We start from the raw sequence: 26721 nt of genomic DNA, 5'->3' as shown, positions 1-26721 counted from the left end.
CCTGCTTGTGCTCTCTCTCTCTCACTCTGTCTCTCTCTCAAATAAAATTATTTAAAAAAAAATAAAATAATAAAATAACAAATTTTTTATGATGAATCAGGATCATTAAAATAAATAAAATCATTCTTTTCACATTTCCGAAGTGTACTGCTCAGAAGCCAAAGCCAGATCGACCTTCTCCCCAGAAGTCCACTCAAGTGCTACTATGGAATGACCTCCCACAGGTCAATGGTCTGCAAAACATGACTCAAAAGCTCACCTGAAGAATCACCTTCGTAACTTACACTCCTCAACAGGGTGTGAATGACATCATTTACCATATCAAAAATTCAGTATTTCCAACTGTCTACCACCCATCCCACACTGATACCTTTCAAGGTTCCTAAAGTTCAACCTGTCAAAAGTGACCTCACTGGATTTCCTTCCAAACCCTTATCGCTCATTTTTACTTTGTAACTCAATTAACAGTAGCACCTTCTACCTGTTCACTTTAGAGGGAACCGTGGGGAGAAGTTCTCTCTCTCTGCAAACCACATATCCAACTACCCTCCAGGTTCCAGCAAGTCCATCCTCAATTTCTCTCAGACCTAACTTGTTCTCTCATTTCCAATTGCTCAGACTCCCAATATTTCTTGGATTTTTATAATCACTCCTCTGGTCTCCTTACTTTCTATGTATCATCATTCTAGTCCCCATTTCTAAAATACATATCTGAGCACGTTGTGACAGTTCCCAGCTTATAAAGCACTTTCATATACATATTCCCACTGAATCTTTAAAGCAAGCCTGAAAAAACTCCCTGCACAGAAGATATGGGTTAAAAACAGTAATTATTTTGTGTTGTTAACCACAAAAATTTTAGAAACAACCCAATTCCATGACATATTAATACAGTGGAATATCATATAGCAAAGAAAAATGGATTAACTAAACTGCACGTAACTTAGGGTGAATATTCATAACATAATACTGAGTGAAAAAAGCTTATTCCAGGTTACTACATATGGAATAACAAGCTTCTTATAAAATTCATAAACAACTAGAAGTAAACAGTGTATCATTCAGGTCATATATTTATAGACATACACATACACATATATAGATATATATGTACATAGGTGTACATTATATACACACATACATACACACACTTAAGATAAAACTATTAAAACAACTACATAAACAGGCAACAAAATAATAAACACGAAGGGGTAAAGGAAAAAAGAGAGGCACACAGGCTGGGAAGGAGAAGCAGAGGTAAATATAAACTATTAACAGTGTTCCCGTTCTTCAGTTGGAGGATGTCATCTTGGTTGTTCATTCTATTGTTAGTTAATTAACTAACTGATTAATTACTGAAAGAGAGCCATGCATAAGCCAAGGATTACTGGTCCAATTTAGTAATAGCTAAGGTACATCTGAAGGAAGAAAGGCAGGACAGGAGGAAGGAAGGAAATTTTTATTGCAGGAAGAAGTCTGCAGGTCTTAAAGAAGACTTGAAAAGGAAGAAGACACAGAGCAGAATCATGTTAGTAAAAACAGATGTAACCAGCTATGTGAGTCTGACTGTGAATGCTTTTGGTGGACTGTAATCAGTGACCTATCTACAGGCAAGTGATTCTCCCAAAGAGAATCCCAAAGTGGCACAGATAACTGACCTCAGCAGTGCTATCAGCTTTCTCCTCCTGAGTCTGCCAAGATTAAGGGATTTTGCTTGGGCCTCTCTTCTTCCTAGACCCAAAATCACTCCAACCGAGCAAAGTCACACTAGTCCTATTCATCTCCAGAGGCAATGCAATCTTAAAAGTTGCCCATTTCAGTCTTTATACATATATTTTAAAACAGAGTGATTGTAAAATGATTTGAACATGTGGATCTCTGTCCATGCCAGCCTCAACCTCCCTCAAAAACCTCAGAGATGCTCATTTTCATTTACTATGAAACAATAACTCTTTCCAAATTACTACACAAACAATACAGTATTAATTACAATTGGCTCTCCTGACACTTCTTCCTTTGGTCAGTGGTCAAGGACACAAAGAGGTTCTAAGATTCAAGAGTTGACAGAAAGGACATTTTTTGATCAATTAAGAGACAGGAAAGTTAACTAATAATTCAAACCTCCTGATTTGAGGCTCGACCACATTTGGCACAAGAGGAAAAAGGAAGGGGCACCTGGGTGGCTCAGTCCTTAGCGTCTGCCTTCGGCTCAGGTCATGATCCCAGGGTCCTGGGATCGAGCCCCGCATCGGGCTCCCTGCTCAGCGGGAAGCCTGCTTCTCCCTCTCCCACGCCCCCTGTTTGTGTTCCTGCTCTTGCTGTCTCTCTGTCAATAAATAAATAAAAAATCTTTAAAAAAAAAAAGAGGAAAAAAGATCAGGAAGATGCACAGCTATAATGAATAGCTTCAGTCTCTTCATGAGACAGGAGGTAAAGTGAAGAACTTAAAAATTCCATTTCCAGGCCAGGGAAACAAAAGAGATAAGGAGAAAGGGATGGTAGACCCAGAAAGATGGAGGACTGGGTAAGTGTCTACTGCTTACTTTGTCCAGTACCAACAAAAACTAGTGAGTGACAAGGAGTCCTCAGCAGCTTTTGTTTCCTGCCTACCCTGACATATTCAGAATTCCATTATTTCTGGGTCTGACTCAAGGCTTGTGAATATCCTGGGCAAGACCTTCTGTCTTATTCTACATCTACCCCATTACACTGCACACATGCACACAAGCATACACACATGCACACCCATTGGGTACCAAACTGCCATAATTATACTTTTACAAAGTCTCCTGTACATCCTTTCCTTCCAGTTTCATCTCTATAGTCAGAATCTAGAACCTCCCTAGCTCAGGACAGCACAAGTTTCCTAACCAGACCCCCACCCACCCATCCACTCAATCTGAAACACTCTATGCCCCACAGCCACATTCACCTTCCACTATCAATGCTTCGCACAGATAGCTCCAAAAACACTTCTAATGGCAAGACTGAGCCACGACTGAGCCTCTTGGTAGGACCACATGTAAGGGACAAAATGACAAAGCAGACCCAGAGGAGTAACCAAAGAAGGGGGTATAGAACTAGAAGAGTATACACAGGAAGGGACAGAGATGGGCCCAGAAAAAGAAGTAAGAATGACAAGCTTTGCTCCTCAATTCTATCCAAAGTCCTCAATCAAGTCACTGTCCACATGCCACCAAACACTTTGGGGAGCTGGTAAGGAGGGCTGAGCTGTGTAGGAACATAAGAGCAGTTTAACTGGAAATCTGTGTCTAAGTGGTCAAGAAACCATGGTACGGACCCAGGTACACAGGTCAATATTACACTGAGGGAGTAAAAATCACAGGTTATCAAGTACTTCACCAGTGTTTGTATTGGACACAAATCCAACACTTGAAACGTTATTCTGTATGGCTCAGTATTCCTTATATATTTGTTTAACATTTTTACCTCTTTTAAATCCTGGAAATGATCTTTTATCTCATAAAAAGTGAATAAATTTTTAGGATCAAAGAATAAGTTAATTCTCAGTAAAAATTTAACTCCTCCTTTGAGAAAATTTAGTTTTTTCGCTAACCTTAAAGGATATATATGACAATATGAAATACTGCTATCTTCCAAAGTTTTGATCTCATTCATTTGCAGCTCAGAAGTTTTAATGAGAATGTATTCCTCAAAACAACAGCTTCTATAACATAGTCTGAAGATCCTTTCAGCCCTAAATTTCTATGATTCAAAACTGAGGGGAAACTTCTAAGACATTAAAGGTGAAAATTATTCCAGCTTAATGTACAACACAATTGGGAAAAACATGAGTAATGGTTAAGTCACTTCAAAACAAATAAACCACAACAAAAACCCTGACTATAATGCCGATCGAAAAACTATCTTAATTTCAGGAAGTGAAGATTCAGACAAAAGGGCGGGCAGGGGGCAGGGAGACACAAATGCTGAAATGGTAAATCAATTAAAATTTCAACTAATGATGAGAACATACCCGTGTGATTTTGTTCATGTTATTTACAAAGCATTATTTCCAGGGTGACCATTAACTGAGCATCTGCCTTCCAGGACATAAGAATAAAACCGGTTCAGTTTCAGTCTCAGCGAGCCTACTGATAGCTAGTGGATGCGCTCGCTATAACCCCGAGCACAGAGGCGGGCCCAGCGTCCTACTAAGGAGAAGGGATCGACGGGCCATACCTCCCTGTCGCCGAGCCACAGCCGCTGCTCCGACACCGGGAAGCCCGTCTCGGCCAAGATGCGCTCCTTGATGTCGCGCACGGTGCAGGACGCCTGAACGGCTACGGTCCTGCAGCCCACGCAGCCGGGGAGGACAGTCACCCGGAGCCACCTGTGCAAAAGGCAAAAGGACCTTCAGCTGGGGCCACGTGGAGGCCCTCCAGCCCGGGATCCCGGGGGCGGGGAGCCTCGCGGCTCTGGGCTCGGCCCGGCCCGGGCAGAATTACCTGTCCCCCATCGCGAGCGTCCTCGCCGAGCGCCGGCCCGCGTCCGCCCCAGCGCGTCGCGCCTACTCACGGCCGCCGCCGCCGCACAGAGAGGCCCGGCGCGGGCCCGGAGCGCGGGATCCTCATGGCGCAGGCGGGCGCCGCCCCGGCCGGGCTCAGCGGCAGCCCCGGGAGCAGCGGCACGAGCCGAGCTGGAAACGCGAAAGGAAGCCGCGGCCGCGGGGGCGGGGCGAGCGCCGGCAGCGACGGCGCGCTCCCGGCCTCCAGGGCCCCCGGAGGCACCGCCCGCCTGGACCGTTAGCGGCGTGGGCGCCCCGCCCCGCCTGCAGGCCCCGCCCCGCGCCGCCCGCGTCTCCAGCCACGCGGGGGCCGGGACGACCTGAAACACTTAATTGTGTATGCAGAACACGCATTGAGGGAGAACGTGTATTTTCCCTGGTGGAGTTCAACAGTACCGAGAAATGCAGAACTAGACGTTCCTAGGGCCTACGTCTCCTTCGCCTCTAAAGACTTTCAACCTCTGGAAGCATCTCCAAGTAAGATTTATGGTGGCCTCTTAGGCACAGCGGGAAACGTGGTGATTGCAGAACGCAAGTGTCTTTCACGGTTTCCCGTTTGTTTCTAAGGCACAAAAGTAGGATCAGTGGTTCAGTTTGCTGGAGGAAGGAGTGCCAATAAGAAAGTAATAGATGATTATATACGTGAACATATACTATGACATGTTAAAATACATGTAACTCATTTTGGCAACATTACCTTTTATTGTTGGTAGCCTAAGTGTTTTCCCATCACAGCTGCAAGCTCCTTGAAATCAGAAACCAGAGTCTTAAAGCTGATGGAATCACCCAAAAGTAACTAACGTTGCCTTGGAATTTGAAAGTGCACGTAGGGGAACACTACATCTAAAACTAATGATGTAATGTATGTGATTAACATAACAATAAAAAATTTTTAAAAAGAGACACAACAACCAAAAAAAAAAAAAAAAAAGAAAGTGCACGTAGCTGAATGAAGCTTCAGAAAATATCAGTCTTTTCCTCTGGCTTATTTCTCATAGGTATAGATGAGATACATCGAAAAAAGGGGGGGGGGGAGCGGCAACATCTATTAAAACAATTCAAAGGCTATGTCCTGAACAAGTAAACTTGGGTGCTTCTTGCTTAAATACCTGGAATAGAATTAAATTTTAGCGTTGGCACAAAAAATGATGTTAATTACTGTTTTTCAATTATCACTTCTCCCCCTCTTGCACAAAAACTATTACTCAGAACTCGTTATCAGTAATAATAGAGTACCCAGACAGCTATTCCATCCCTTTCCATAACCATATTTAAAAGGGAAAGTCTGTAAATCATGCAGCTCTTTCCATAGTTGGGACAAGCAAGCACAATCAATTAGAGAATACTAACTCAATATAAGATTAGGCCAGAAAACGTTAATGGACGAATATTTACTTTTTCAGTCAGACAAGACTGAAAGGACACATTTCTAAATGACAATGAAAACAAAGTCCTCATCTCATGCTTGCATTCTAAGGAAGGAAGACAACAATAAACAAATAGACCAATAATATATAAATTCATCCTATGATGTCAGCCAAGTAGGGATAAGTACTATTTAAAAGTGGGGGGAGGGAGTTGGGGCAGGACAAGATAAGAGAGGAAAAGAGCTAAGATGGTCCTAGAATTCCTTTCTAAGAACTGACATTTGAGAAAAGGCCTGAATGAAACAGGAAAATGAAGTTATCCAGAAAGAGGTTATATGAGAGGAAAGGGGGACAGAGCAACTGTTGCAGTGCATGTGCATCTTTGACCTGGATTTGGTACCATCACCTCCCACTTGTTGCCCCTCCTCTAACTTCTCTCCTCCCCAACCCATTCTCCAACCTGCTGACAAAAGCAAAGTTGAAATTGATGTCTTCTCTGTTTGCTGATGGCTTCCCAGAGCCTGAACGAGGTCCTAACACAGAATAGATGTTCAATAAATATGAGGGAAGGAAGGACTGAGGGAGGGAAGGAAGGAAGCAAGAAAGGAAGGAATTAAATAAAGGAAGTGGGGCCGAAAGAAAGGGAGAAAAAAAGGAATGAAAAAATATCTGGAAAATACAGAAAAGTAGATAGAAGCTCAAACATTACACATAATTCTAACACCCCAATACAAAAACATTTGTATCCATTACCATTAATTTAAGGGGGTTTTTATATGATTACTATGGGTACATAGTGTTTTTCAACATTATTATCACTGTATAAATTGAATTTCTAATAACTGCCTAATTTTCCATTGAGAAGAAATGTCTTAGGCTACTCAACCCTATTGATACTTACAAGGGTATTTTAATTTTTTTTCGAAAGTGCACAGACCAATAAATATCTTTGTTCATGAACTTTCACCACTATTTAAGATGAGAAAGAAATTTGCAAAAATGATGTATTCTAATAAATGTGTAGCTGAGCCCTAACTCATTCTGTGGGAGCATATTATAAAATGCAGAACAGCAAGAAGCCAAAATTTTAGTCTCTTAGAATGAATGAGTCCAGACTCCGTAAAAAACAGGGAGTCAGGGGACCACCCTTTGAGCCTATTTCAGTTGTAGAGATGAGTAAAATAAAATTATTTTATTGCACAGGCCAGACTCAGCAGGATAAAAGCGGAAAACAATGTTATTCCTTCTCAGGAGTCCTGTTTTAATTTGCCCTGGTGCTTTCTTTCCCTTTCCCTGGATGACAGAACCAGTATGGCTTGGGCCCTAGCTTTCCCATCATTCCTAGATCATAAAAATTATCCAGTCCCATTCAGTCCCTCAAATGACTCATCTTAGTAATTGAAAACCCTATCCAGGTTAACAACCAAACACCAGTCCAATCCAATGTAAAAATTCTTAAATAGTAGTTGGGCTTCCTTTATTCTAGTTCATTCTCACTGTTTGGACTGCAGTTTCGAAGTGTATCTCAAGGCTGAGAGTTAATTTCTCCTGAAATAACACTTCATGATTTTATGAAATGGAACGTGCCTAATAGCATATCTTTGATCAGAGGGAAACAATAAATTAGTCCCTTCTAGAGAATGTTCACCAGTTATGTAAAGACAAAAGAGAGACAAATCATTATTCCTTTGTTTAATGAGTCAGCACAAGGCTGTTTAGCTTGAAAATAAAAAGATGAGGATATCGTGGGCATGCTTTAGAACACTGAAGTCCTAAAAATTGAGTAAAAATGATAAGCCAAACAGAAAAAGAAAAAAATCTCTCAGGGAGAGCAAATAGCACCTACAAAATCATGGAGTCAAAAAAATAGCAATAGAGCTGAGGAATTACAAGTAGCTCCATAGGATAGGATCAGAGAGTAGGATTCATGTAAAGGTACAGGAAATACCCGAGAGCAGTTTGTGGGAATATGGTCATGAAGTCTCCTTTATGCTGCCATTGGAGCTACATGGGAGCCACTTCCAGATTTTAATCAGGTTAGGTGATCATAATTACACTATAAAGATTCCTCAGGTGGCAGGACTGAGGATGATTTGGAAGGAGACAAGACTTAGAATAGGAACAAAACCAAGAAAAAAATGGTATCTGTGAGATTAAGTAAAAACCTTCAAGGAAAGAATCAGCAGTGCCAAGTATCACATAGGTAAATTGCCGGTAGGGTTTGACAACTAGTTAGCCCTTGTTGACCTCTGTGCTCCAGAACCTGCAAGAGTTTCTTGATGACCTGTAGGGTCAAGTTCAAGTTATTCTGCATGACGTATAAGGCCCATCACAACCAAGCCCTGGTCAACCTTCTCAGATTCTTCTGAGGCCACCCCACTGTCTGTCTCCATGACCAGGTTATAATAATATGTATAATAATAATAAACCCTTAGTGAATACTTACAATGTGCCAGGCACTTACTAAAATCCTTCTGTGATTTAAGTCGTTGGATCTTCCCAACAACCCCACGAAGTACATAAAACCTTCATTTTCAGATAAAGAAAGTGAAACTAAACATTTTACTTGTAGTTCCAGAGCTATCAATGGGAGACCCAGTAGGAAAGCCAGGATCTGTAGTCCAACTCCAGAGCCCAAGCACTATTAATATGAAACTAGAATTCACAGAATACAATCACTTCACATTGCCTAGCTCCCCCCATGTACCCTGCCTGCATTGTCCTCACCTGCTTGCACTTGCCTTCCCATCACTTTCCATCTGATATATCCCTAGGTCTTTATCCAAGAACGACCACTTGTCCCAGCTTTATCTGAGTCTTCTGGGCTGATTCTTTCTATCTACTGTGTACATTGTATATTCCCTGTTGGAATTACAGCACTTATCATATTTTATTGACTATTACTAATTTTTATTCATTGCAATGGGAGCACCTTTGCATTCCTCTTTGTACCTGAAGGGCCAAGTACAAAGTAATATTCAATAAATGTTGCTAAGATGTTTGAGAGTTGAATGAATGACTGCATATAGGTCAATGGCAGCTTCACTCCTAACATCAGTCAATGAGGTTTTGTTTTGTTTTGGGGTCTGTTCAAAATGCTTTGGGCTACAAGTAACTGATTACCTGACTAGCAGTAGCTAAACTGATAAGGGTTTGTTTTTCTCACACATCAGGAAGTCTGGAGGAAAGCCATTCTTTGACAATGTCAAGAACTACTTCCCAGTGATGTTTTGGGACTCTCTCACCTTGTCAGAAAATGGCTTGTACAGCTCTAATATATCTGTATTCAATGTAGGAGGAAGGAGGGGAAAGGGAAGAAAACAGTTCTACCTGCTTTAGCAGAAAAACAAGAATTTTCCCAGCAGACTTCTATTCTTCACTCATTGGCCAGCCCGAGCTGCAAGGAAGGCAGGGAAAACCAAGCCTCCATAATAGAAGGTTCTAGCAAGAGAACAGGGCTTTTTGAGTGACTGTCCGATCAGCTTACGACACTATCTACAACATTGCTCTAATATACATGGCAAATTTATTTTTAAAGTGTCTACAGGATTATTAGAAAACAATGTAACTAGTATGTTTTTTAAAGCCTGATTAGTGACATATCAAGATACAGTTTTTAAAAGGATAGTAGGGGGAAATAGTTCATGCAAGTAATCTTTCTCTGCCTGGGGATGGGATTTGGGTAAATCCTATGATTTTTCTGCTCATTTTTACATAATCATGGTCCTGAGTTCACTTTAAGTTACAAAATATAGTTTTAATTTTCTAACAGAATAAGTTTCAGGCAAAATCGCTAAATAAAGGTCAGTGTCTCCTTGATGTTGCCATCACCACCCCCAGCACTAAGTCCTGTAGTCACATGCTGCCTGCCTTCCGGGAGGGAGAAGTGGGCAGTCTCTCTTCTCTCCCTGTTCCCCCAAATAGTAATTGTGATTTAACCGCACCCAGGCCAAAGCTGTGGACACAGGAAAGGCAGGAGGGTGGGTTGTTCCTTAGCTGGGTGGCTTTGAGCCCTGTGAGTCTGGCAGGTGATTAAGCTCAGCATTTCTCCTGTGGAAGTCTTTGAAAAGTCCTGTCACTGAGGACCTCAGCAGAGAGGCAAAAGCATTTCTATACTGAGTGATCACTCATGACTCCTTCCACAACCTTAAGGAGCTCCATATCACCTCCCATTTCTGGTTGCTCTGGCCCTACCTCAATCAGCCCCAACCTGATGCTCTTCCACTTAGTTCAGGTGTGTTCTATGGAAACTTCTCTCATAGCCCTTGCCCGGCAAGCTTGGGCAATACCAATATCAATACAGCTACCTCCCTCCTACTGCCTCAGAGTGCTTGGGCCCCAGGCCTGAACTGGCCTCGACTCCAGTTCCAAGTTTCCTGTGTGGCTCACCAGGCTTAGTGTAAAGCAGGTAAACCCCTCTAATCCTGTCCACCTGGCAACATCTCCCTCCAAAAAAACCTCTACCAACCTTCCCTCTCTGTCCTCTGGCTAAGCGGGGGTCTCAGTCACAGAATGTGCTCTGAGGCTCTTTGTAACTGTGTATGTGAGGGAGGGTCTGTCCCCAAACACTTTGATATACAATATCACCGTCAAAACTGAGGTAGGAAGCATTTTATTTTAGCACTTTCTTACTTTAGATACACATTAGCCATCAGAATGATTCAAATTGTGTTCTCATAAAGTCGAAGAGAAGAAAAAATATGAAGAGCATGTAAATCAACAAAATTATATATATGTGAGATATATATAATTATGTATTCATTAATTCAAAGTTCAGACACCACAGTATACCAGAATTATACCAGTTAAACAAAACAACACTCAGCTCCTATGAGGCTCACACTTTCATAATGGGGAGGCAGAAAATAAATAAATACACAGATAAATAATATGCAAAACAGAAATAAGTCCTATGATGAACCATGGTGGGCAAGGAGTGGAACATGACATGGGCTGCGGTGCTATTCATCTTGATGTCACCTGAGAATGGAACCAAATACGCAAAGTGAGGAAGCATACTGAAGGAAGCTTTAGGATGACGTTGGTGATCGAGAAAACAACCCTTGCACAAAGGCAAACTGTAAGGATATGATTTCTCTTCCATAAAAATACAAAATTTGCTATTCTAGTTCATTCTCCTTAACTCACCTCACCTTATTACCATAATTCTGCTTAAAGTATTTAAATTTAAGAAAGCACTCATCAGAATCGTATGCATTCTACCCACTACACATTTCTAAATAGAGCATCTCAACCACATTAATAAAAGAGAGGATAAGCACCATATAATCCTCTTAATAAAGGCAGAAAAAGCATTTGACAAAATACAGCAGCCATTCTTGATAAAAACCCTCAACAAAGTAGGGACAGATGGAATATACCTCAATATCATAAAGGCCATATACCAAAGACCCACAGCTAATATCATCCTCAATGGGAAAAAACTGAGAGCTTTTCCCCTACAGTCAGGAAGAAGACAGGGATGGCCCGTCTCACCATGACTATTTAACATAGTACTGGAAGTCTTAGGCTCAGCAATCAGACAACACAAAGAAATAAAAGGCATCCAAACTGGCAAGGAAGAAGTCAAACTTTCACTATTTACAGACAACATGATATGTAGAAAACCCAAAAGACTCTGCCAAAAAAAATTGCTAGAACTAATACATGAATTCAGCAGTCACAGGATATAAAATATCAATGTACGGAAATCTGTTGCATTTCTATACACCAATAAGGCAGCAGCAGACAAAGAAATCAAGGAAGGAATCCCATTTACAATTGCACCAGAAACCGTAAGTACCTGGGAATAAACCTAACCAAAGAGGTAAAAGAGGTACTCTGAAAACTACAGAACACTTATGAAGAAAATTGAAGTGGACACAAAGAAATGGGAAAAAATTCCATGCTCATGGATTGGAAGAACAAATATTGTTAAAATGTCTATACTACCCAGGGGCGCCTGGGTAGCTCGTCAGTTAAGCAACCAGCTCTTGATTTTGGCTCAGGGTCCTGCATGGGGCTCTGTGCTCAGCACAGAGTCTGCTTGTCTCTCTCCCTCTGCTCCCTTGCTTGTGCTTGCTCTCTCATTCTCTCTCGCTCTCTCACTCTAAGAAAAATAAATAACTAAAATCTTTCTTAAAAATATCTATACTACCAAAAGCAATCTGTACATTTAATGCAATCCCTATCTAAATATCACCAGCATTTTTCACAGAACTAGAACAAACAATCCTAAAAAAACCCCAAATAGCCAAAGCAATCCTGAAAAACAAAAGCAAAAAGGGGGACATCATGATTCTGAACTCCAAGCTATATTGTAAAGCTGTAGTGATCAAGACAGTATGGTACCAGCACAAAAACAGACATATAGGTCAATGGAACAGAATAGAAAACCCAGAAATTGACCTTCAACTTTATGGTCAACTAATCTTCAACAAAGCAGGAAAGAATATCCAATGGAAAAAAGACAATCTCTTCAAAAATGGTGCTGGGAAAACTGGACAGCAACATGCAGAAGAATGAAACTGGACCACTTTTTTACACCATACACAAAAATAAATTCAAAATGGATGAAAAACCTAAAAGTGAGACAGTAAACCATCAGAATCCTAGAGGAGAACATAAGCAGCAACTTCTCTGACCTCAGCTATAGCAACTTCTTACTAGACACGTCACCAGAGGCAAGGGAAACAAAAGTAAAAATGAACTGTTGGGACTTGATCAAGATAAAAAGCTTCTGCACAGTAAAGGAAGCTATGGACAAAATTAAACAGCCTACAGAATGGGAGAAGACATTTGCAAATGACATACCTGATAAAGGGTTAGTACCCAAAATATATAAAGAACTTATCAAACTCAACACCCAAAAAACAAATAATCCAGTTAAGAAATGGGCAGAAGGCATGAATAGACATTTTTCCCAAGAAGACATCCAGATGGCCAACAGATGCATGAAAACATGCTCCACATCACTCGGCATCAGGGAAATACAAATCAAAACCACAATTATATACCACCTCACACCAGTCAGAATGGCTAAAATTAAAAACACAGGAAACAACAGATGTTGGGGAGGATGTGGAGAAAGGGGAACTCTCTTACACTGTTGGTGGGAATGCAAACTGGTGCAGCCACTCTGGAAAACAGCATGGAGGTTTCTCAAAATGTTAAAAATAGAACTTCCCTATGATCCAGCAATAGCACTACTAGGTATTTACCCAAAGGATACAAAAATACAGATTTGAAGGGGTACATGCACTCCAATGTTTATAGCAGCATTATCAACAATAATCAAACTATGGAGAGAGACCAAATGTCCATCAACTGATGAATGGATAAAGAAGATGTGGTATATACATACAATAGAATATTACTCAGCCATCAAAAAGACTGAAATCTTGACATTTGCAACCACGTGGAAGGAGCTAGAGCATATATTATGCTAAGCAAAATGAGTCAGACAGAGAAAGACAAATACCATATGATTTCACTCATATGTGGAATTTAAGAAAGAAAACAGTTGAACATGGGAAGGGGAAAAAGAAAAGTAGGAGAAAGAGAAACAAACCATAAGAGACTCTTAAGGATGGAGGCCAAACCGAGTTGATGGAGGGAGGTGGGCAGGGAATGGGCTAGATGGGGGATGGGTATTAAGGAGGGCACTTGTTATGATGAGAACCTGGGTGCTATAAGTGTTGAATCACTGAATTCTACTCCTAAAACCAATATTGTGCTGTATGTTAACTAACTAGAATTTAAATAAAAATCTGAAAAAATAAAGTCAATTAAACTACCTGGTTAATTGAGGTATTCTTCCAACTGATGAATATTTTAATATTGGTTTTCAATTCATTCAATGAATACTATTGCTTTCAAGGGAAGCACTCCATTTTTGTTTATATTCCTACAAGCCACTGATGCGTGCACTAGGTTGTGTGTGTACAACAATGAGTATGTATGTTTGGGCATGTAGAAGGCAACTGTCACCGTTCTTTTAGCATACTATGAGTCTTTATGCATCTGAATGATAATGAACCATATTATCAATGGTGAAAGCAGGATTTTCAGCTGTCTGTGCCCAGAGACATTCTGCACAAGTTAAATGAGGAAACTTCCACATTCCCGCTCATTTCCTGCACATCCTAAAAGGCCCTGTGCAATCATGGTGGGATATGCACATCAATCGGGGAAGAGGGGTGGCAGGTAGCACCCAGACCCATGACATCCGGGCAGGACAGGATATTAGATGGTGTCATTAATAACACTTTTACTGCAGCTAGCAGAAAGCCACACGTCTCTATGCTTATCTCTAGAGCCTTCTTCCCTTTGGCCTTCTTCTCTTCCTTACTCCTGAGTCATCGACCTTGCTATGTTTGATAAGCCCCCCCCTCCAGATTCTGTCAGACTGACCTTAGTAAGTACTTTTCCTAAGTCAGTCTTGTTGGCGTTCCACCAGCTTTCTCTTTATGCTTCTTACGGCCTCCCCACACTTCCTCCTCTACCTCCCCTTGACCCCCCTACTGCTGTGGCAGTACCATCCCCATCTCCTCTCCCCTCTTCTAGGTTTTTCTAGAACGAACTACTCACATACAAATCCTGTTTTGACAATTCTGAGTTCAGTACGTGACTGCCCTTGAAATGAAGCGGTGACCCAGTGTCCGCACACAAACATGCAAGAGCACTGCAGAGGGCAGTCAGGTACTTGGGGAAGCACAGCTACAGAAAACAGGGGCCAAATCAAGATAAAATGGTGGGCTGAAGATGCAAATTCCTGTACAAATGGCTTCCCATGTCACTCAAAGGAAAAGTCAGGGTCTTTAGTGTATAAGGCGTTAGTGGTCAACCTCCCCCCCCACCGGCCCCGTGTCCCAGAGCTCATATCCTCCTCGATCATTGTCCCCCTAGTCCCTGCCTCAACTACCTCTGGCTCATTCCACCACAGCCACACTTGGCACCGTCAATCCTGAACACCAAACCACACTCCCTGCCCCAGGGTCTTTGCACTTGCTATTACCCCTGTTTGGCATGATCTTCATCCAGATGGCATTTCTTATTCCCTCACCTCCTTTATGTGTGCACTCAAATGTCATCTATCTCAGGAGGCCTCCCCAACCAACCTGTACAAAATAGCAACACTCCCAATGCCCTCCCCCTTAAGTTATGTAATCCTTCTCTAAAGCACCTATGACCATCTGATACGTATTCCGTTACTTACTTGTATAATATCTATCTCAGTCTACCACGTTTTCCACTCCATGAGAGCAAAGCCATTATCTGTTGAATTCACTGCTGTCTTCCTCGCATGGGATGGGGTCCGGCATGCCGCAGGCGCTCAGTAAATACTGTCAAATACGTGAATGGATGGATGCTCACTCTGCTGGCATCCTGGACCCCAGGCTGATGCCTGGGTTATCTGTTCCTCCATACCCCTCCCAACTTGTTCCAATCTTGGTTTCCAGCCTCTGACCCCAGGGCTCCAGCACTGCCAGGCTCACTGCAGCCACAGCTGTGGTATGGCTCTGATTGTGCCCATTGGTTGTCCCCTGGCTCCAGCCCTCTGGCCAGTGGCTCTCCGCTGTGCTCCAGGGACTGGAGGTGCGAGCTGACCCCAACCCACAGGTCATTTAGCAGGACAGGTCCTGCCACTTTGGCTTCCTTCCCAGGGCAAGCAACCACCAGCAGATTGGGAGAAAAAGGTCACGGTCACGTTTTACTTCCTTAATGAAGATTCTTAAATCTTGGTGAGAACTCACAGCTGAAACATTCCGAAAACCTGTGTCTGGGGTTTAAGATTAAGGACATACATTCTGGGGATGCCTGGGTAACTCAGTCAGTTAAGCATCTGCCTTTGGCCTAGGTCATGATCCCAGGGTCCTGGGATCGAGCCCCATGCTGGGCTCCCCGCTCAACAGGGAGTCTGCTCTCCCTCTCCTTCTGCCCCTCCCCCCACTCGTGCTCTCTCTCTCTCTCTCTCTCTCTCTCTCTCTCAAATAAATAAAATCTTAAAAAAAAAAAGAAACTACATTCGGATGACTCTTGCTAAGAGATGTTCCTAAGAGATGTACCTCTGCACAAGAGACTTGAGTGTTGTTGCTGCAGACTCTGCTAGAATTGCATCATGACTGCTGTGCCCTCCCCAGATCCTCCTAGGTGGCCCCTGAGGCCCTTCCCATCTGCAGACACGTCCTTCTCTTGCCCCTGTGCCATGTCCTGCCTGAGGTAGGAAGTCCCAAAGCTCCCGGGCATGTTAACCGCCCCCCCCCCCGCAGTGGGTGTATCACTAAATCACTCTTTTGCTCCCCAATACTGCAACATAGACCATAACAGCCTCAGACAGTGTGACCCCTCCACCACTGGTTTGTATCTCCCACAGGCCCCTTCCCAGTCATTACCACATCTCTCCATCTTGTGCTGAAAACTTCCCAAGCCTTGAAAACAGTATCCTAAGTGAAATGAGTCAAGCACTCAAGACCACACATGATGGGCTTCCATTTGTATGAAATGTCCGGAGTAGGCAAATCCATAGAGACAGAGAGTAGGCTGCTGGTTGCCAGGGGCTGGGGAAAGGGGACAGTGAGGATTAACTGCTAATGGGCTTTTCTGGGGGATGGCGAAAATGTTCTGGAATAGTGACATACTGGTGAACATCCTTAAAAGCCACTGAATTGGATCCTTTAAAATGGTGAACAGTATGGCATGTGAATTACGTTTTAAAAAGAAAAATAATAGGGGTGCCTGGGTGGCTCAGTCGTTAAGTGTCTGCCTTTGGCTCAGGTCATGATCCCAGGGTCCTGGGATCAAGCCCCGCATCGGGCTCCCTGCTCCGCGGGAAGCCTGCTTCTCCCTCTCCCACTCCCCCTGCTTGTGTTCCCTCTCTCGCTGTGTCTCTCTCTGTCAAAATAAATAAATAAAATCTTTAAAAAAAAATAAAAAATAATAAAAATAATAATAATAACATCGTAGTTGATGTGAATATATCACCGTACCACCATGTGTAGATTCCCTCTGGGCACAAACATTTTTAATGTGGCTACCTTGACTTTTTTGGTGAATCAGGTGGTTTATTTCACTATCTTCTTAAGAGATTCTCAGTTGTTTTCCAGAATGGTCGGAACGGACAGCTTTGTCCCAAATACTTAACACAAATAAGACAAAATGCAAACTTCTTATCAGAACATCTAAGTCCTACTTTTCACCCTGATCTCTCACTGACCCCAGTTTACTTTCCCCACCTCCCACCTACCCTTGCACACTCCTCAAATTAACCCGCTGAGCCCGGTCACTTGGCCTTTGCATCTAGTCTCTTTCCTTCTTCAATGTCCACTGCACCTTCAGATTCAATCTTCTTCAGGAAGCCTGATGCTTCACAAGACACCACGGCTCGGTTTCCACCTCCTTGATCACTCATCCCATCTGTGTCTCCTCCCTGAGTGCGCTGACAGCAGGGCACTGCACCGGGATCCTGAGCTCCGCCTTCAAAGCCTTAGGCAGAGTAACCTCTTTAAGGGAAAATGAGGTCTTCAACCAGAAATGCAGGTGGCTCAGGCAGAATTTATCCAACAGGCCACACTTAATAACCAATAAGTCAGACAAATGACAAAACTTCCCTACTCTTTGTGCTAATGTAGACACAATTGCTTAACTTTTATTTTTAGTTACATTGAACGTGCTTTGGGAAATGATGTCATGTTTCTGAATTAACATTCCTGCGTTTTCTACTTCCAACGAGGGTACTATGAATTCCCTAAAGTGCCGTAAAAATTATGAGAAAATAGGCCTGCACAGACTTTACATAATGCTTTTGAATCTATTGTTAATTTTAATAAGAGCTAGTTGTTTGGTTGCCAAAAATCCTAGCTTATTCAAACACAGCTTTGCCAAAGCAAAATTAACCAGTAGGGGCCTTAAGTGTAGTCATGCTTACATATATCTATTGACTAATCCAAAGGGACTTTGCATTAGAAAGGAAAAAAAATGACTCAGCCGCCTGGATATTATAAAGGTGACACATCTTGAGCTGTATTAGCCATTTCAAGGAATACTGAAACCACATGTGAATTCCTCTGAATTCTGAATCACTCCTCCATTTATGGTGACCTTTGATTAAACATCCTCTCTTGGAATATTTTATAGAAAACATGGAGACAGAGTGAGCTGGCTGTAGCAGTACGTACATTAAAATAAATTTGCTGCTTGCTTATAAATAGAAAGTTTGAATGGCGTTTCAGGCCTAGACACAAGAGCAGGAAACTCATGATATAAACCTATCCCATCATAAAACTGAATAAATTGAACATAGAAATGGAAATAGTAGGAGCAACAAATACCATAATACATTTCTTCCTTTTTTCTGCTTCTCCTGGCTACTGTTATTCTTCCAGTCAGTTCATTTTCCTTCTATTTGTCCTTTATTTTCCTGAGTTGTTCTTCTTCACCTTCTGCCCTCCTCCATCCTCTGCCCCTGGGGTGGTACTGAATGAGGGTGCAACCCCACCAGTACTCACACCTGTCAGCTGGGGGGATTGTCACTGTTCTGAGCTCACCTGTATGACTGGACTGACTGTCAGGTTACTGTCAGGTGAGATGGGGCAGTCACTGACCTGGGAGGTGCTCATTTATTCATATAAAACGATGTGCAGCACCAGTATGCCCTGGGCACTGGTACTGGGATAAAGGAGCACAGTTCCTGCCTTGGGGGTGCGTCACCTCATGGGAACAGCAGCCAGGCAGGAATTCCAAGATGGCGGCCTCCCTACTCCTTTTTTCTCACCCCCAGTCTCTTCCTTCACCCTTTTCTCTTGTTTGGGCATCTGTTTGGTCAAGATCAGTGCCAGAAAAAAAAGAAAAAAATGAGAATCAGGCAATGGGTGTCTTGGGTACTCTTGAACCCCTTTGTCTCAACCTCATCTCCTCCTGACATGCCCTACCCTTTTCTCCACAACTTCCCCAGCTCTGCGAGTTCAGTAAACATTAACTGTGCATGTTCTACATGCAGTCCCTCTATCCTACTGCCTGTAAGGAACCTGAAGAATGGAACAATATGCAAACATAATCAACATAATTTTCGTATAAAAGGAAAAGTGCTAAAATAAAGAAAACCTACCTAATTCATTAGTTGTTACAAATGCCAAGATACTGTCTTCCATTAATAGGGCTTTCCTGGACCAGTGCCATGGTTCCACGAGCCAGTCAGGAAAGAGACTGCACTCCTGGATGATTTTATATGTGGAACGAAAGCCGTTTTTTTCTTTTCTTCCCCCATTATCTTTATCCCCAAGCATACTGCAGGGCTCAGCTTCCAGGCAGATCTATCTAAGCATTGGGGATGGTTCTCCTGCCAGTCTAGGGCACACTTCAGCTCCTGGGCATCCTTCCTGCATATAAACAGTCTCACTCCAAAGTGATCCTGGCATTCCCTTCTCGTGCACCTTCATGAGTCTGTGTGTGTTTAGAGAGAGAATTTGTCTTTCCACCTCTTTAGACCTTCCGTAGGAAGGACAGTGCAGACCAGGTAGCTATCAAGAGCACACCACTCTCAGTGGTCCTGGGCTGTCCTTTGATCACTGCTTGCTTCTTCACACAGGAAGGCAATGAAAGGCTATTCTCCACAGCTAACACCTCTCTCCCAAGTATATCTGTATTTTAACAGGGAATTTTCATTTCTGCTGCTGTGCAGGAGCTAGGTTCATATTTTGGGAAGTTTAGTCATCCGACTCCCTCTGAAATCATATCACAAAGGCAGTGGCTCATTTTAAGCAGCAACGGGGATGGTGAGAAATTCAAAACAATGCCTAATAATAATACCTGCCATTAATTAAGTACTTACCAGGCACCAAATGCTTCTTATTTAATCTTCACAAAAACCCTATGAGGCATTCTTATTCCTATGGATGATGAAAGATTCAGAAAGGTCAAAACTGCCCAAGACCATACACAGGGTCAAGATCGAACCCCACTCTGAGCAAACTCAAAACCTGGGTTTTTAATTACTGCTCACATCCCCATATGGGGTTGTTATTGACAGAACTAGAGATGTTTATCCTGGAGAAAAAAAAATGACTCCCGGGGACCTCTTATACTATCCAAATACGGGAATGGTTTTCATGTATAAATATTTCTGTGGCTCCAGAGACAAACAAATTTGGGGCTCACTCGGACAAAATATACATATTCCAACAACTAGAACAATTCTCATTTTTATGCGCTTACCACCAACTACATGTCAAATCCTTCACATCCACTATCACATTTAGGTCCCCAGTGAGCCTACAATGAATACATTATCATCCACACTTAGAAGTCAGGACTCAGGACCCAGAGAAGGTAAATAATCTGTCTGAGGTTTCCTTGCAAATGCCAAGTGTCAACATTAGAACTCAGGTCTCTGTTCAACTGCCCTTATTCTGTGCTGCTGTCCAGAATTGAGTAAGGGGGAAACATTTTGCTTGGGAAGTTTAGTCACCCAACTCCCTCTGAAATCATAACACAAAGACAGTCATTCATTTCAAGCGGCAATGGGGATGGCGAAAAAGTCAGAGATGTTTTGGAACAACAGTGAACGGTGTCCTAGGTTCTCTTCTTAAAAAAAAAAAAAGACTTATTTACTATTTCAGAGAGAGAGAGAGAAGGGGGGAGGGGCAGAAGGAGAGGGAGAGAGAGAGAATCTCAAGCAGACTCCCCTCTGAGCACGGAGCCCAACATGGGGCTCGACAAAGACCCTGAGATCATGACCTGAGTCGAAATCAGGAGTCGGAGGCCTAACCAACTGAGCCACCCAGGTGCCCCCTAGGCTCCTTTTTAAGGGCTGATCACAGTCTTGTATTTCAAACATGCAATTTTATAGGCTGGCAGGATGTAGCACATGCAAGCTCTCTCATACACACACTGAAGAGCACTTCTAAATGTATGTGGTAAATATACAAGCATGAATTACAGAATAGAAATACAGATATTCAGTCAAAAAGGGGGAGATTTTACAATTAACTACTTCTATTTAGTTAATGATAGTCAATTTAGTTGTTTAAAAATGCAGTCCCCTTTATTTAGTTTTGAAATGGTGTCTCAAATAGAATCCCAGACCATAATTTGATTAAACTAACATCCTCTAGTCATAAGTACTTAAGAAATATGAGTTTATTTATGAAAAATAAATGGAAATCTTATTTAGTCATAATTTGTTTTGAATATTTCTTGCTTAAATTCACTAAAGATTTTGAAAAATAAAAAACATGTTCTTACGTAATCCATTTCTAAGTATCTGGACTTGGGGTGACATTAATGAATAGTTCAAAGAGTGAACATTATTTTATCTGTGCAGAGCCAATGCCATAATAACTTGGAAGTATGAATCACGTAAACCATGTCCACAAAATTACATATCTGTGAGTTTGTGGAAAATAACACTGTATTTTTTTCTTTGCTCTAGTAAAAGAGGAGCATGCCACAGTCTTCCTCACACAGAAGGCTTTATAAATGGCTGCACACACATGCTGTCTTGGGGAACAATTATAGTAGTTGGCAGGCAACCTCCACTGGAAGGGACACAAAGAAAACACTAGATAGAAATAGGTCAGGGGAGTTGTTTAAGGAAAATTGAGAATGAATCCATTAAAAAACAAAACAACTGGACTTTACATGAGTACTACAATTAAATAGAAGCTTAATCTGTTAAAATCCTACATTTTGCTCATTTCTCAAACCATTTCAAATTTTCTCTTATATGATTTCATTGAAAAAATGGCTTAGTTATAAACTGGAAGAGGAAGATTTACTTTCTATTCCTTTCCTGTCTATTTATTCACTGCTTATAAAAATGAATATTTCTTAAGTAACAAAAACAAAATTTTTAAATAAGGAAAGCATAGATAATATTCATATGTATATTTTTTTTCAGAATTTACCCAAATCAAAATCTAAATTCACCCAAAACAAATCATATGATTTCTCATTATTTCTACCCTCTTTCAATTGACATAAAAAAACTCATCAATTAGAAAACTACTTAGGGCAATTGAATATAGTTCAGAAAACATATTTTTAATTTCATTGATAATTAAAATTTTATGTGTGTTTGTCACTTAAACTTTGGTCACTTTCCTGTTTTCTAAATATTTTCCATTTTTGATTAAATAATCTGCAGATATTGTAGACATAAAACAAATATTCCCAAAAGGAAATATTGGTTATTCTCTACAAACATCAGCCACCACGTCTAAGCACTCCACCATGATCGCTCTCCCTTGAATCCATTCCTTCCTTGTATTCATATTTGTTCAAGCTTTACTCTCTCTTGCTCAGACCATGAGGTCAGCACCCTAACTATTCTCACTGTCCCAAATCCTTTCTTCTTCAGTCAATCCTTCATGTTGCCACTGAGTTGTTCTTGACTGGAGCATGACTAAGCCTCTGTTCACCATATTCAGTACTTCAAGTTACCCACATGATAAAGTTCAAATGCTTCAAAGACAGGCTCACTTTCCCAGCCTTGTCCACCCCCCTCCTTCCAGAAAATTCCCCCAGAGTGCTGCAGCATGTCTTTGCACTTTTTTTTTTTTTTTTTTGCACATTTCTCTGCACATTCTGTTTCCTCCTGCGGCATCTGCCTCCTCCCTACATGTTAAACGCATTACCTATCCTTGGTGGCCCAGCTCAAATGCCACTTCAGTTGTGAAAACTTCCCTCTCTACCCAACACTGTTTAAGGAAAAATGGAAATAGGTCCATAACAAATAAGCCTTGGGGCACCTGGGTGGCTCAGATGGTTAAGTGTCTGCCTTCGGCTCAGGTCATGATCCCAGGGTCCTGGGATCGAGCCCTGCATCGGGCTCCCTGCTTGGTGGGGAACCTGCTTCTCCCTCTCCCTCAACTGTTCCCCCTGCTTGTGCTCTCTCACTCTCTCTGTCAAATAAATAAATAAAATCTTTAAAAAAAAATAAGCCTTATGTGCCCTTTCTTATTCTCTCATAATACTCTGCATGTCTATCTATCCCAGGTCTTCCCACATTACATAAACCAGGTATGTTCATGGCTGTATCCCCCTCTGCACACTGGGGACCTTTTAAGAACAGAAAACAGGTCTCAATATCCCTCTTCCACACCCCCGGGGCCTGGCACACACCTGGTCAGTGCATATGGAGTGCATAAGGACTGAGATAGGTAAGCAGGGTAATCACAAGATCTCTTCCTCTGAAGAGCTGGTGAAAAGCTAGAACCTCAGACTCAGATCATATATTCAGGAAGCACTAATCTTATATTTAAGTTGTTAAGTGCATGAATGGGAAGTTGGAAACACTCCTTCACATTTCAGGAGATAGATATAAAATGCTTCAGAGATGGGAAGAACCTGATAAATGATGCTACTGAAATCCTACCCAACAATCAGTGCCCAGCCAGAAGAGCAGAAGGCTTCCTCCAGCTGAGCCAATGAGACCAAACCTCTATCTTCTTGAACATCTTCAGTGCTTGACTTTCACTTATGAATGATCAAAGAAGGCATGAATTTTCTTTATTCATAAACTACTGAAATCCCTCTTGCTTATAACCTCTTATATGTTGTTCTATGTCCCACAACATTCGCTGCTGAAAATGGGAATGCTGTGGTCTTCACATACTTGGCTTCTGATGACCATGCCCTTCAAGCACTTCGCATCCTGCATGTAAAGTAAGAATTAGAAGAAAACTGAGTCCTTATGACCTTTTTTTTTTCTGTAATAATTCTCTTAATGGACAGATACTAATAAACTAGCATTAGATAAAGCTGTGAGCTGGTCTAGCCTTTCATCACAAACTCCAAAATAATTTTTCACAGCTTGGGAAGAGGCGCACTCCTTCATGACATCTAAGTCTGGGAAAAGCAATAGTAAAAAAAAAAAAAAGCAACAGGGCCATAGGGAGGTTGGGATTCAGCCTATGGAAGATCAGAGGATGAAGAAGTGATTGGCATTTGTGCAGAATCTAAAGATTTTTTTGGTCAATGTTGTTAGTATTTACTGATCACTTACTGTTCTAAGGCCTTCCTTCGGTTGCTGAAAGACTCCTACACATCAGCTGGTTCCTCTACTCACCATGGACATTTTTTTAAGTAATCTCTATACCCAAAATGGGGCTCAAACTCATGACCCCAAGATCAAGAGTCACATGTTCTACCAACTGAGCCAACCAGGAACCCCTATAACATTTCTTTTTGTCTTAATATATAGGTGATATCAAAACATTTACCTGTGCAAGTACCTACCATTCGTATGTGTAAGATGCTGGTTTGAGATCTGGTAAAGCAGCTGCTAGGGAGAATCTCTGGAGCAAAAGACCCTTGACAGGCAGCTCAAGTATGCTCTTCCTCACTATGTACTTGCAACTGAATTTGTTCCTTAAATTTAAAATTCCTTAAGCTTAAAAATTCTTTTTAATTGTGAGAATAACGAATTTTAAAACTAACATCTTGTAATATATGACTACCCGTGAGAAAGATATTAACTTAAAAAATGTTAGTTATTCCATTTTAAAGACCTTAAAGTGGAAACAAACCACCAACAGCTAGGCATGGCTTCAACAGTCAACTGACTGGACACAGGAGGTTCAGAAGACAACTTAATTCATGGAGAATCCACTTTACCAATGAAAGGCATGAGCTAAAGATCCTTAACTTAACCCTGAGAGTAGTCTTCACTAAATAAGTTTAAGTAAATTGGTAACACCCATGGTAATTACTTCCAAAACACAAACTGATAATTACCTGTTCCAGAATAAGAAAGAAGGGTTTTTAATAAGTTCTTACCGTGACACCACCTTTGGATCCGAAGAATATAATGATGAGGTACCATTAAGTAGCAAAATGTAGATATGTTTGCCTTTTTCAGTGACTGGTTAGCGGGCAGAGAGAAACAATCAGTTGCCTCTGCACTTAATACGATGTATTCAAAGCACACATTGTCCTTGTAAACCTGTCCTCTCTCTGTAACTCAACTGAAGTTTTGAACTAAGCCTTCCATAATTAAAAAAAGGAAAAAGGGCAGTAAACGTGTACAAAAGCTCTGTGGTGCATTCTCTTGGAAGAACACGTTTCCTTCCATTTTCCATGCAGATTAAAAGAAGGAATAAATTACAATGTCTGAAATCTGTTCCTTGGACTCTGCATTTAGCCAGCATTTTCTTGCAACATGAGAAGGGGCAGTTCCTTTCTTCTGTTGTTGTTGGTTTTTTTTTTTCTTTTGGGGAGGAGGGAGCAAGTGAATTTATGTCAAAATGTCAAACTGTTTGGCTGTACCTATCTATACCAGAGGTCACAATAATACACAACCACTTTTCTACAGCTTTTCTGTTTTTTATATTTTCAAGGATTTTTCAAGGGATCTTTTTTCTATTTATTCTATGAGGGATTTTATATAGAACCTATTTACTTGGTCTAGGAGCTGCTGTAGGCTTCAAATTGTGGTCGGCTCTGAAAAGAATTAGTGTTTTGTTTCTGCACTATTTTCCTTATGGCTGTGGCTTTCATTCATAACAAATTAGAAATTAGAATAATTTATATTAAGGATTCATATATAAAGCATTTTTCCTACTGCTTAATTAAAAAAAATATAACTTATGTCAATTTGTCTCTAAGTTATCGTTTCTATATGGAATTTTTTTCCTCTTAGGGAAGTCAGTAAATGAGATCATTTAAAACCCTAATATTTCATGCTGGGTAATAAATTAACTTTATATTCTTCTCAGGAAAAACCTATCAGTTGATTTATATTCTTCTCAAGAAAAACTTATCAAGAGGACCTTCCCAAGTAGTGTTTAAGGGGTAATGATTCCAGTACCTATAAATGTTAAATAACGAAAGTATTTCTACTGTGTTACCGCTCCCCGTTCTCCCTTCCAATAGCTTTGGGTGACGGCAGCGAACCTGCTCTGGCCCTGCACGCAGAACTCCCTCCTTCGACACACACCTGTTGGGAGTGGAGAAGCCTTCAGGGTGACCCCTGCAGTTGGGGAAATGCCACCGCACAGCTCACCCCCCAGGGCTTAGCCACCAGCAGCAGCACAAAATAGAGTGTGTGGGATCTGCTTTAACATACTGAAGCAAAGAGAAAGAGGGGTATGAACATATGTGGCAGAATTTCAGTAAGTATTTAATTTTATGGGTATTCATCGTAATGGTTTCTTCTATGTATGCCTAAAACTTTTCATGATAATATTTTTTAAAGGAGGTAAAGGGGCACCAAGGCCAGGCATAGGATTTCTGCCAATCATGGGTAAAGAGGGTGAAAGCCCAGGGTTCTCTCCGCATATACTATATATCGCTCTGCCCCTTGCGTTCACACTCCACCTTGTTCACCTGGGCCGACCTGTCTGAACTGCATCAACGGGGCCTCAGGGCGCTTTTGCTGCAGGTCAAGTTGACCAACAGGAACCTCAACAGAGGGTCGAAGTGAGGGATGAGAGTGATGTCAAAGAATTCGTTCCCCCAACATCCATCACACAGCCTCACCATGGTCTGACTGTGTCTTTTAACCAAAGGTCACTACCCTTCTCAAGAGATGTTGCTCCAAGGTATAACACTTTGTCCTTCAAGATTCAGCAATTGTTTCTACCCTAGTCCCTCAGGTCTTGGGAGGTAACAATGCCTCAGCTGCCAGGTTCCTTGGTAATTTCTCGTTCCTTTTCACCTCCGCATGTAAACCCTTGGCTTATCCCCTATAGACAGTGGGGACCCTGTCTATAGACCACTCACAACAGCATGACTGCCCATTCGATCCATGAAGGAGAAGGTGAATCAGACTTACTATTCTGAAAAGCAGCAGTGCCTCATTGGTAGACAAATACCGCAAAGCCTTCATCA

At 41.7% G+C, this 26721-nt stretch overlaps 1 protein-coding gene across 5 annotated transcripts in view; it reads right to left on the bottom strand.

Annotated features, from left to right (window-relative positions):
* SACS (sacsin molecular chaperone) overlaps window positions 1-26721 on the bottom strand; it is a 96490-nt gene that overhangs the window by 42131 nt on the left and 27638 nt on the right. For 3 of the 5 annotated variants that reach the window (XM_078070566.1, XM_078070568.1, XM_078070567.1), the window contains exon 3: window positions 4204-4354. The exons of 1 other annotated variant lie outside the window; for it this stretch is intronic. In XM_078070566.1, the coding sequence (XP_077926692.1) occupies window positions 4204-4354 (151 nt within the window). Of the gene's footprint in view, window positions 1-4203; window positions 4355-4469; window positions 4680-26721 lie in introns of those variants that run through there. One more of the 5 variants, XM_036074307.2, reaches the window with a different exon arrangement.

The sequence above is a fragment of the Halichoerus grypus genome, chromosome 4, assembly GCF_964656455.1.
Source record: "Halichoerus grypus chromosome 4, mHalGry1.hap1.1, whole genome shotgun sequence".
Lineage (NCBI taxonomy): Eukaryota > Metazoa > Chordata > Mammalia > Carnivora > Phocidae > Halichoerus > Halichoerus grypus.
The sequence above is the reverse complement of the archived record's forward strand: the minus strand, read 5'-3'. Positions and strand labels throughout refer to the sequence as shown.